At 40.9% G+C, this 12,725-nt stretch overlaps 1 protein-coding gene across 8 annotated transcripts in view; it reads right to left on the reverse strand.

Annotated features, from left to right (window-relative positions):
• Positions 1-12,725, reverse strand: part of TRAPPC9 (trafficking protein particle complex subunit 9) — a 525,236-nt gene that overhangs the window by 494,812 nt on the left and 17,699 nt on the right. For 5 of the 8 annotated variants that reach the window (XM_065054500.1, XM_065054498.1, XM_065054501.1 and 2 more), the window contains 4 exons: positions 11,268-11,294; positions 9,775-9,896; positions 7,791-7,916; positions 1,791-2,007 (listed from right to left, as the gene is read on the reverse strand). In XM_065054500.1, the coding sequence (XP_064910572.1) occupies positions 1,791-2,007; positions 7,791-7,916; positions 9,775-9,896; positions 11,268-11,294 (492 nt within the window). The remainder of the gene's footprint in view (positions 1-1,790; positions 2,008-7,790; positions 7,917-9,774; positions 9,897-11,267; positions 11,295-12,725) is intronic. The other 3 variants (XM_065054503.1, XM_065054502.1, XM_065054504.1) reach the window with 1 other exon arrangement.

Here is a 12,725-nt window from a genome sequence, read left to right on the forward strand (position 1 = left end):
ACCTCCCTGGGCAGCCTGGGCCAGGCTCTGCCACCCTCACCAGGAACAAGTTTCTTCTCAAATTTAAGTGGAACCTCCTGTGTTCCAGTTTGAACCCATTACCCCTTGTCCTACCATTGGTTGTCACCGAGAAGAGCCTGGCTCCATCCTCCTGACACTCACCCTTTATATATCTGTAACCATGAATGAGGTCACCCCTCAGTCTCCTCTTGTCCAGCTCCAGAGCCCCAGCTCCCTCAGCCTTTCCTCACACGGGAGATGCTCCACTCCCTTCAGCATCTTTGTTGCCCTGTGCTGGACTCTCTCCAGCAGTTCCCTGTCCTGCTGGAACTGAGGGGCCACAACTGGACACAATATTCCAGGTGTGGTCTCCCCAGGGCAGAGTAGAGGGGCAGGAGAACCTCTCTGACCTACTGACCACCCCCTTCTCATCCACCCCAGGTACCATTGGCCTTCCTGGCCACAAGGGCCCAGTGCTGGCTCATGGTCACCCTGCTGTCCCCAGGACCCCCAGGTCCCTTTCCCCTACACTGCTCTACAACAGGTCATTCCCCAACTTCTACTGCAACCTGGGGTTGTTCTGCCCAGATACAAGATTCTACACTCGCCCTTGTTATATTTCATCAAATGTTTCCCCGCCCAGCTCTCCAGCCTGTCCAGGTCTCTGATGGCAGCACAGCCTCTGGCGTGTCAGCCACTCCTCCCAGCTTGGTGTCACCAGCAAACTTGCTGACAGTCACTCTGTTCCCTCGTCCAAATCATTGATGAATATATTGAACAGTACAGGCCCAGCACTGCCCCCTGAGGCACTGCACTAGATACAGGCCTCAGCTGGACTCTGCCCCATTGACCACGACTCTCTGGCTTCTTCCCTTCAGCCAGTTCGCAGTTCATTCATATTCAAACCAGTTCAGAGTTTTCATATTGGTGAACTCTGTCTCCTTTCCACCAACACTTGCTGCTCCACCATTTAGTGAATGGTCCCCAAAATTCCAACTAGACAAAAGAACACATGTTTTTGGGCAACGTGGAATGGTTTACTCAAAAGGAGTTCCCAAGCAGCGCAGTATCTTAAAATCCTCTTCCTTCAGAGAAAAAATGCAGCACAGTATCTTAAAATCAAGATAACTTTTTACATTATTACTTTATATACAGCTCTGGATAATATTGATAAAAATTGTTGAAACGTAGCTTACCTACATTACAGAAGGTTAACACCGTATTTAACAGCTACAATAACTGGCATGTGTTCTAATGGGCTATTTTTCCTTTGTTTTTTTAATAGACGCAATCAAATAGTAATTCAAAGGATATATAGCATATTGAAAACTGTTTAAATGCCTTAAGCAAATGCTAGACTTGCAGATAACATCACTCTGATGTGATTTGTGGAAAAATGTGACATATTCAACCCTACAGATACCGATATAATTATGTTTTATACATCTATGTGTGTGTGTGTGTGCCTATATACAAAAATATACTTGAAGAATGGCCTTTTATATAAGAGCAACAAACACTAAAAGAAATACAATTTCTGATACACAAATAGAAGGCGTTTGAATTGTAAAAAATACTCAAAACCAAAGTATGATCCTTTTTGTACTGAGAAGTGTTCATAAAAATACAAGGACGTTTTTCAGAGTAGAAATTAAGGTCTCGCAAATAAAACACAATTATTTGCTCCAAGCGGAGGAATACGGCAACACCTTCAGCAGCAGCTCACAGAAACCTGAAATTATTGACGGCAACGCTACAAAATATATCCATAATTTCCCAGAGACACTTACCTTTGCTGAAATCTTTAGGATCCAGTGATAAACTGTAGCCAGGGAGAGTTTCCAAAAGCAATTTGTAGCAGGCCCGCCAGCCGGGTTCGGGAATGCTGGGCGCAGCACATTGCATGGCCGCGATCCGCTTGAAAAAAGCGGATTTGCGGTGAAAACCGATCCGTTCGTAGAGCTCCGAGAGAATGCTGTAGCGCTGGATTTTCTCTTCTTCTGAAAGCTGGGATTTAAAGGGGAAAAAAGGGTTGGTTTTAATCAAAAAGTGGATATATGAGTTAGTTATGACGGCTTCTAATGGCAGGAAAACTTGACTTGCTTCAAATTAAACAGCTAATAAATCAGCAAAGAGAGTTCTTCAGCAACTCTGTCAGTAGTACTGACAAGTAAATAGCCACAATAACAGCTCCATATTTTATGGAAGATATTTGACATGATATTCATTTAAAAGCGCAAAAATATACCACTTCTAAAATCTATTGATTTACCAAGTTAAACATTTTCATCCCTTTAAGATTAAATCTCATCATCAATCTTGAAATCTCAGGCTGCGAAAGCAAAGAAACTACTGTCCCAATTTTATAGGTCTCTGATCTTGTAAACCACAACATATTTATACCATTATACGATACACACACAGACTACTGAGGAAAAATTTAGTGAAAGGTTAAGCCCCATTAGGCTTAAAGTTGAAACAAACTTGATTAGGAGCATGTGCTGCTTTAGCTCATTAATATATTGTCAAAAATCCCACGTATCTGTTCTTTCCCGCCCTGGTTTGAAGGACAATCTTGCTTTGAAATCAGCCGGCCAGGAAGAAATTGTCATGGAAATTCTGGAAGCAATATTGAGTTCCAAGGCTGGTCCAATGCTGACACCTAGTGCACAATATCTGGTGCGCACAACCAAAAGTGACATAAAATATCTTAAATTACTCCAGAGCCGCTAACACGTTTTGCGAAGGTGTTTAAAATTACAAACTGCACACAGAAATAGCACTAAAGGACACAAACAGCATTTCTGCAACTCGTTCTTCAAAACTGAAAGAATCAACCAGTGAATTCTGTGTTTAACTTCAGATACTTAAATATTGGACGTAGAGATACAGGAGACCTCAAAGAAGCCGAATTTTCAGAAGGCACCATGACCTTATGTGAGAGTTCAAATCTTAGGGCTTCAGCATATGAAGAGACAGATAGACTAGCAAATTATTTTAGAACGTTTCGGACAATTTTTGAAGCTGAAGCTGCTGTTTCGCTCAGAACTGACAATACAAGATGATGCCCAATGGAAAAATAACTCCCATCCACATAAGAGACCAAACTCTGTAACAAGAGCTGTAAAAAGGTGATTGGACTGAGCCAACAACTTTCCTGAATCAATACAGCTGGAAAGAACTTGAAGCATAATAAGAAAATACAGGACAAGTTTAAGCCAGTTGATCAGAATGCCCAAAAGCTGCAACTCTGGAAGAACATGAGGTGTCAGAAAAAAAAGCTACTCCACCTTTTTTTTTTCCTCCCTTTCTTCCATTTATGTCATTTTTTAAAAGTGAGCACAAGAAGAAAATATGGCAGGAGTATCCCCACAGCTCACTGCTGGGGCCGGTTCTGTTTAATCTCCTTATCAATGATCTGGATGAGGGGATTCAGTGCATCCTCAGTAAGTTTGCAGATGACACCAAGGTGGGTGGGAGTGTTGATCTGCTGGAGGGCAGGAAGGCCATACAGAAGGATCTGGACCAGCTGGATCATTGGGCTGAGGCCAATTGTCTGAGGTTCAACAAGGCCAAGTGCTGGGTCCTGCACTTGGGTCACAACAACCCCAGGCAGCGCTACAGGCTCGGGGAAGAGCGGCTGGAAAGTGCCTGGGGGAAAAGGACCTGGGGGTGTTGGGGACAGCGGCCGAACATGAGCCAGTGTGTGCCCAGGTGGCCAAGAGGCCACCAGTATCCTGGCTTGTGTCAGGAATAGTGTGGCCAGCAGGACCAAGACAGCAACCATTCCCCTGTCCCGGGCACTGGGGAGGCCAAACCTCGAACCCTGGGGTCAGTTTTGGGCCCCTCATCATAAGAAGGACATTGAGGTGCTGGAGCAAGTTGAGAGAAGGGAACGGAGCTGGGGAAGGGGCTGGAGCACAAGTGTGATGGGAGCGGCTGAGGGACCTGGGGGGTTCAGCTGGAGAACAGGAGCTGAGGGGAGACCTTCTGATCTCTGAACTGCCTGAAAGGAGCTTGGAGCATGGAGGGGGTTGGTCTCTTCTCCCAAGGAACAAGTGACAGGATGAGAGGAAATGGTCTCAAGTTGCACCTGGGAAGGTTTAGATTGGATATTAGGAAACACTTCTTCCTGGAAAGGGTTGTCGAGCATTGAAACACGCTACGCAGGGCAGTGGTGGAGTCACCATCCCTGGAGGGGCGTAAAAGATGCATAGACGAGGTTCTTGGGACATGGTTTAGTGCCAGAGTCAGGTTATGGTTGGACTCGATGATCCTGCGGGTCTCTTCCAACCAAAATGATTCTATGAAGTTACAAAAGCTTAAAAAACACCAAACACTATCAAAACATGTTCCTCAAATACATAATACTGTCAGTGTTCACATATCTATGTGTGAATTTTTAAGATAAGAAGAGACCTGGTCATGATATTTAGGTACACTTAGTGCTCAGTAATAACTGGAACAACTATCAGAGAGGCACATCTGAGTAGGTTTTTAACACTGTTACCTCACATGTTGCTTAATGATTGCCCACAAAGTTACTCAAATATTTTCTGCAGTTGCAGGAAACTGTTTTTTCAGCACCACAAATACAGCAAAATCAGCTTTCCTGGCCTCAAAAATTTATAAAAGCCTATAAAGTGTCTGCGAAATAGCCACCACCTGAAGCACAGCATCTTTTCTAACCGGTTAATTTTCATTTAACTGCTATAACAAACCGAGCTCGCAATTGCACCTGTAAAGGCTGCAGTTCACTTTCTAAGCAACTGAGTCAGTTTTTTCCACAGGCTTGTTTTAAGATTGGCTTTAAAGAGAGTAGTTTGGGTTTTTTTTAATTATTTCTTACTATATCAAAATTCTGTAATCTCACTTGTAATTAGATGTGACAATTTATTCCTCACAATTGAATGCAAAGATAAGTCGTGTTACCCTGCGGCTCTAATAACCAGAAAACACCAATTACATAGTGTTACCAGACTGGGTAGGAGATTGAATATATGGAAACCACCCAGTTCTTCTATTTGTCAGTCATACACTTTTCTCCTGCGAGGTGTTTTTTCTCCTGTTGAATATCAGTTGCGCTGCTGTTCTATCAACCTGTGAAAGAAAAACACCGTCCCACACTTTGTTTCTCTAACCTGTCACAGGATGACAACTTCTTTGAGTTAGTCCAAATTATAACTCTCATCTGGAGGGATTATCTTACTCTTATTTCTCATAATAATGCTTTCTAGAAACACTTCTGCTCAAGAAAATGACACAATAGTAGATGTGCAGTTACAAGCTAGATGAATGTTATCCTTGATTGAAGTGAATAAAGGTACAGAATGGTTCTCAGCTCAGCAGTGGGCCTCAAAACCCAAATAATCCGTATTGTCAAGGTGTTGATTTGGGTTGGTTTTCTTTTTAAAGCAACCATACACTGAACTTCCACAGCGGCATAATGATAATATCAGATATAGCTGACATCAGGAAATGAAAGAGTGATCATTAGGTATACAAGGTACAGCAGAAGTCAGTGGAAAAGACCCATCTCAAACTATCAATAAAATTTTTAATTGCTTTTAAATCAGTGAATACCAATACGACTTGAGAAGAAAATCGATCACGCTTCTTAATATCCAGTTTAACATATCTTTCTTTCCAGAACACATCCCCACCTAGTTTGATCTCCCATGTTGTGCAAATGACAGTTACCCTCAGTGAGTTCCATGCATGAGTATTTATTTCCAGGGTCATTGATGGCATAAATCGAATTCAAAGTTCCTTTAGAGGAAAAACAAAGCAAAGAGAAATGGATCAACCAGTGAGGAACAAAAGCAGCAGGGCCTCCAGAACACCCTCCCTCTGGTTCTCTCCAACACAGCAGGTGACCAAACCAACGCTTCCTCACAAGATGATTTTCATCAGGACCCACTCAACTACAGTGGAACAATTACAGCAGTTAAGGTACTCTGCAACAAAATCGATTCTTTTCATAAAAGCTTATTGATTAATTAATTTCTCATTTATGTCGGTTTAGAAAATTGACTCCACCGAAAAGTTTCTCTGCAAATGAAAGAAAGTATTTTAGCTCCCTCATAAATTTGTTGTCCCCATCAGGGCTTAATAAGCTCAATGGTGTGGACTTGAACTGCTGGTCTTGCCAAGATGTAACAAGCAAAAATGGAAAAACAGTAAGAAAACGAACAGCTTTTTATGAATTCTTTCAACCACAGCAGTCTCTCAGTAACCAGTGACACCAAGTGACACTCCATCAGCAACAGGGGCTTAGTCTCAGTCTCTGGGGTAGTTCTGAGCATTTTTCTCACTGGTTTACTCATTTTCTCCTCCATGTTCCTTTCTGATTTGGCCTAACAAAGTCTTCAAACTACACAAAAAAACCTCAACAGTGCAGAGTCTGGTTGGAAACCTGTAGTTCGTGGGGCTCCCCACGGGTCAGTACTGGGTCCAGTCCTGTTCAAGCTGTTCATCAGTGACCTGGATTGAGAGAGCGAGTGCAGCCTCAGCCAGTTTGCTGATGACACCAAAGTGGGAGGAAGGGCTGACACACCAGGGGCTGTGCTGATATCCACTGAGACCTGGACAGGCTGGACTGGGCAGAGAAGAACCTGATGAAGTTCAACAAGGGCAAGTGTAGGGTCCTGTAACTGGGGAGGAACAACCCCCGGCACCAGTACAGGTTGGGGTTTTGCTGTTGGAAAGCAGCTCTGTAGAGAAGAACCTGGGAGTTCTGGTGGACAACAGGTTGACCATGAACCAACAACGTGCCCTCGTAGCCAAGAGGCCAATGGTACCTGGGGTGCATCAGGAGGAGTGTGAGCAGCTGGTCAAGGGAGGTTGTTCCTCTCCCCCTCTGCTCTGCCCTGGTGAGGCCACATCTGGAGTTCTGTGTCCAGTTCTGGGCTCCTCACTTTAAGAAGGTCAAGGAATTACTGGAGGGAGTTCAGTGGCAGGTGACACAAAGATGCTGAGGGGTCTGGAGCATCTTTCTTATGAGGAGAGACTGAGAGAGCTGGGAGAAGAGAAGCTGAGAGGGGATCTCATCAATGTTTATAAATATCTCCAGGGTGGGTGTCAAGAGGATGGACCAGACTCTGTTCAGTGGTGCCCAACGACAGGATGAGGGGCAATGTGCACAGACTGAAGCACAGGAGGTTCCATCTGAATATGAGGAGAAACTTCTTTCCTTTGAGGTGCCAGAGCCTGGAACAGGCTGCCCAGAGAGGTTGTGGAGTCTCCTTCTCTGCAGACATTCAAACCCACCTGGACACCTTCCTGTGTGATCTGCTCTGGTGAACCTGCTTCAGCAGGTGGGTTGGACGGGATGATCTCCAGAGGTCCCTTCCAAACCCAACCAGTCTGTGATTAACAACACTAGTCAGACCCTTACACTCACTTTTCAATAGGCCATTTCTAATTTGCTCACTGTTTCACTAAACGAGATCAAAACAAGAAAAGCAAATCCATTGCAGATCTGTCCCAAGCAGCCATTTTTCCCCTTGCCCAATATCACAACAGAACAACAATGGGATTTTTTCTCTTCACAAGGGAGAATAGCCAATAGAGACTTTAATCTCAAACTAAGTCACGACATTTTTAGACAAATTCTGAACACTTTTTAAACCAGGCTCACAGATGCAAAAATCCTCAGGAGTCGATTCCTAGTGAGAAGGAAGGTAGGGACGCGAAAAATAAACCGGAGTCTCCTGAATCTAAATACCTTCCACACTTCAATATAATCTCTCAAAGAAGAAGAGGAAAATAACCGGACTTCCCGCACCGACCTGACGAAGGTTGATGTAAACGGCATTTTGAAGAAACTCAGAGGCTTCCATGCTCCTTTTCTGTATCGCAAGGACTCTCACCGCCTTCACGCAGGCTTCCAGTTCAATCACGCCAGCGTTCTTGTACTTGAAAATGGAGAAATTTAAAATAATATTGAACTATTGCACCGGGTAGATTTGATAAGTATTTCTGCTCAACACATAAATTAGCTGTCACATCTTCCAAACCCAGCAATTCCTTAATGCTACTGACTATACTGTTAAATTATCAACATATGCCCAAGTGAAAATTAAGGTGTCGTCTAAAATTTTATTACATAAAACTACAGTTTTCAGCCTCTTCTCCCGCTTTTCTTACTTTGAGACACAGCGCAGCTTCAATCTGAGAATTCAGACACAAAGAAAAGTTGGGAATATTAGTAAGATTTTGGATAACCTCATATATGCTGAGTGTGGGTGGTGAATCTGCAACAAAGAAATAAATTCTACCCTCACAGTGTAATAGGTATGGATGAAAAAGGGTCAATTTTACAGTAATTCAGCAGCATCTAAAACTGTTCTGTCACGACAAATGAAGGATTAATTTTGCCTTTTCTATTTACTATAAAATATGCGATGTAGCACAGGAAGCTGTAGCAACAGAGCTTTAGTTTTACTGCATCCATTTACATTTCAGTTAAAACAGTATCACTGATGACAAGTGAATTACAAACCATTCTGAGTTTTTTACGATCCATTTCCAATACATTTTCTGTTTCAGTTATTTAGCTCGCTTAAAGACAAGAGACAACCTAGATGTGCATCGACCTGTTTGAGCTTGGACAACAAACCGAGGCGATTTCTAGACAAGCAATCTGATCTATTAATAATTATTTCTGCCAACATTGGATATTTGAGTTGGCCCGTCTCCTCCTGAGGTATTTATCATGTTTGAAATCTAATGGGAGAAATAAAGCTCAGAATGAAATGCAAGAGCTACATACTCCTTTCTTGTGCATTTATATCAGCAAAAAAATCACTGGAGATTGAATTCATTTTAGAAGATTGTACAAAAGTGATAAAATACGTAGAAAGTGCTGCTTCCTCAGCATTAGAGCTCGGAGTTAGTCTGTCTGTAGGTCTTAAACAGATAAAACCAAACCATGCTTGTCTTGAACACCAATAGATCATCCCAAGACAAAGCTCTTCATTATTTGCAAAAGAAGCTGCAGTGATTACTTGCTAAGAGCATAATGTACATTATTATAATCAAAACATAAATATCTTACCCTAAATATCTATACTTTTAAAGAAATCACACTCTTTCTAGATGAGCAACTTGCCTTTACGGTAACATAAAAAGCTGAATGCACCCTCAAGAATCATCCTTATAGTGATGGATCCAAATGGGTCTGAAACTATCCCCAAAACTATCACATTTCATTGCTTCTGATCATAAATTAACTCATGCACACAATTTATCATGTTTCATTTGGACAGTCTCCCTTCACCACAGACATGGAAATGCCACATAGTATTTACACAGATGAGTCTAAAGATACCTCCCATATCAAACGAGATATCTGAAATTAATTGTGCTGCAGTGTAGTTATTTATGCTTTAATCACTTTTTGAACTTGTCTTTAATGTTCATGTGGATACTGAGCCACTATTGTTATAGCATGAAATCATTTTTTTTCTCTTCATATTATGAATGCAAACATCGATCTACCTTAATACCTTATGCACGGAGTATCCAGCACCAGCAACACCTTCATAAACTCCTGAAATCCCCAGAAACCATTCCAGTAGGTCCAGTAAATAATTATTCAGCTTAAAAATGCATAGAAGCACCACTGGAGTTGATAATGTACGTGTTAAGGACCATAAACGTACGTAATAATTAACAAACCTTCAAATACCTAACACTTCTACTTGGCGTGCTTGAAAAATATAAGACAATTAATCCAATTAACCCTCATTTTTAAAAAATAAGCAGGGTTACCTTGCCGTAGTAAGAAATGGCTTCTTTATATTTGTCTATGATGTCTTCGGGACTCAGGCAATTCTTGGCACGTCCTATCTCGGCGCTGGTGTCCGCGTTGATACCGTTGGAAGTCAGCGCACCTGGAACAGAACAGGGGATGAAATGACCAGAAGGTCTTTGAGCAAATACTAAATATCTAAAAAGAAAATACGCACGTGTTGTAGGTTTGAGTAGAGCATACGCAAAGAATACTCGCCCTACCTAGGAAACACTAGTTCTGTTTTGCTATGCTGTTTAAAAGAGTACAAATGAAAAATGGATTCAATCATAAACCGGCCAACAGGGAATAATCTTCCACTTAGTAAAAAACAGATATATCTGTAATGTTTTATACTTATCTGAATAATTAGACTATGAGTGAAAAAGTGTTAAAATCAGATTATGGCCACGTTCAAATATGCAGTTTTAACCTCTGAATTATTACTTGTTCTACTCAAAAATTATATTTCTAAAGCACACCTAAGAAAAACCTGTGCAAATTTTTAATAAACTGATTATTGGAACAGTGACCTTCTCCTCCAATCATTTAAAACAAATACTTCTCTTCCTGATATCTAATCACAAAAAATAAAGTGTTACATTATAACAAAGGCCATCAAATCTGAACCTTCCATATTTAAAAATAAAAAATTAGATGAGGCTCCGACAAAACAGTAAGAAATTGCTTTTCTTATACAAGAAAGAAGGTGAGAGACAGAAAGAGTCTTTACATACAGAAAGGATAAGAATCTGAAATAGAAGCCAAGGAAACCTGAGGTATTACAAAGAGCAGGAAAATGTTCTTTCTAGCATTTTATTTTAATTGCAGAGTTAGCATAATAAGATTGAAAACATTTATGAAAGTTTTGGCAAGGCTCTATACCTTTAATCTGTAGCATTATATGATAATTCATTTCTCCAAGAGGTTTCTCTACTAAGATGGCAAAGAAATCTTTGGGTTTCAGAGCTGGACCCAACTCTCATAGACAGATAAAAATTACTGTGAAAGATATTTTCAACTCCCTCTATATATTCAGAAATATTCTACATGCTCAAAGCAACTTTTTAATATGTTTATCAGCCTTAAAGCACATCTGTAAATTAACCTCTTAGGGTTTTTATGGAAGTTTAGTGCAAAATTTTTGCTAGTGACGATGGCAAGAGCACCACCACACTATAAGGCTTGTGTGTGACAATTTGGGTTCATCAGTTAAAAGAATATACAATCCTCGTTATTCAGGGGAAGAAACGATCTTGATTCGATTTTACAGGGACACAACCATGGAACTACATCATTTGTTTTGTGTCAGTCACCCTTCAGTCTCTTTGCTTCCATAGAATTTATCGCCAAAAACTGAAGCATCAGAAATCAGAACCAGTTTTGGCCCATGGCAATAACTATCTACACAAATGTAAAACATATGCAAGTAATAAAAGAAAAGACTTTGGAAACATGCATGAAAATATTGTACCTGGATCAATGAGAACTTCTTGTGCCCCTAAAAGGAGGAACAAAAATGATTTTGTTTTCAGCCTTAAATACAGCCAACAAAATAAGTTCTTACAATGTTTCATAACTAACATCAGGCTTGATCAAAATTATAAGCTATATTAGGATCATCACTGCTATTTTGAAGGACTACCAATGATAATTCAAGTAGTCACCATAAGTTAAATCTCATTTTGTGAAAAAATATATGTAAAAATCCCATAAACTTGCAATTTATTCTAGGACACATCAAGAAGAACTGGAGAATTTGGAGTGTATAATTTAAAGCCATAGCCTTTTTCTTCTTTTTCTTTATTATTTTTGGTTTAGCTCATGGGTTTCCATCCCAATCGACTTCTTATATTTTAATATCAGGTCCTACAGAACTTAAATCTCCTTGTGGGAGCTCGTTTAATCTACACGATACTCTCAAATAACATTTTCAAGTAACTGTATCCCTTTCAATTGTCACTAATTTCACTCCATTAAATTTTCTGAATAATTGAGTCATACCAACCCAACAAGCCGGACTATTCACAGAAAACAGTCACCAAGAATCCTGCACAGTTGGATTATCAGATACGTAACCTTGTTGCCCTAAACTTCAATTAAACATGGCAATAAAATTGTGATGATCAAGAGTTAATCCGTCAAAAAAACTGCTTTATGAGCAAGACGGGACCTCCCTTTAGTTGATTCACTCTGACTCCAGACTAGTAAAGCAGAGATTTAGAGCGAGATCAGAAAGATACTCCAGCACTTCACTCAGGTGTCCTAAGTCTGCTTGGGGAAAGAGGCAGGTCAGGCAACAGAATTAAAAGTTTAGTATGTCAAACAAGCAAAATAAAATAGAGAAACCCAAAGCAGGTGGTAAGCTAAACATAAAGCAATCTAAGCTCAGCTTATTCAACACAGAGGTCATGGAGTCAACAGATCACGGCCAAGTTCCTGGCCAACAAGAACTACAAGTCTGCTTTTATGCTGAAGGTTGCAAAAATGAATCATAGAATCATAGACTTGTAGAATGTCCTGAGTTGGAAAGGAGCCACGAGGATCACCGAGTCCAACTCCTGTCCCTGCACAGGACAACCCCACAGTTCACACTATGTGTACTAAAAAAACCCTTTAACGCTGCCCTCTTAAGCTTGTGCTCTCTACACGATATAGAGAGATATTAATGCTTCTCTTTCCACTAATGTTTCTATATAAAGCAAATACCACAACATGTTTTGAGCAGCCAGGTCCTGTGCTATCCCCTAAAAATGCCAAATGGTGGAAGTCGCAAGACATTCAAGAGAACAGTGTTTCTCTTGATCAGGGCACAAAGTCAGTACCAAGAAAGCCTGTCCTGGCAAGGCTGAAGTGCAGGCACAAGAAGAGGCACAATTCCAGCCACATCGGGGAGCAATAAAGGTAGTTATGACATCTATATGCTTCAAAA

This window comes from Columba livia, chromosome 2 (assembly GCF_036013475.1).
Source record: "Columba livia isolate bColLiv1 breed racing homer chromosome 2, bColLiv1.pat.W.v2, whole genome shotgun sequence".
Lineage (NCBI taxonomy): Eukaryota > Metazoa > Chordata > Aves > Columbiformes > Columbidae > Columba > Columba livia.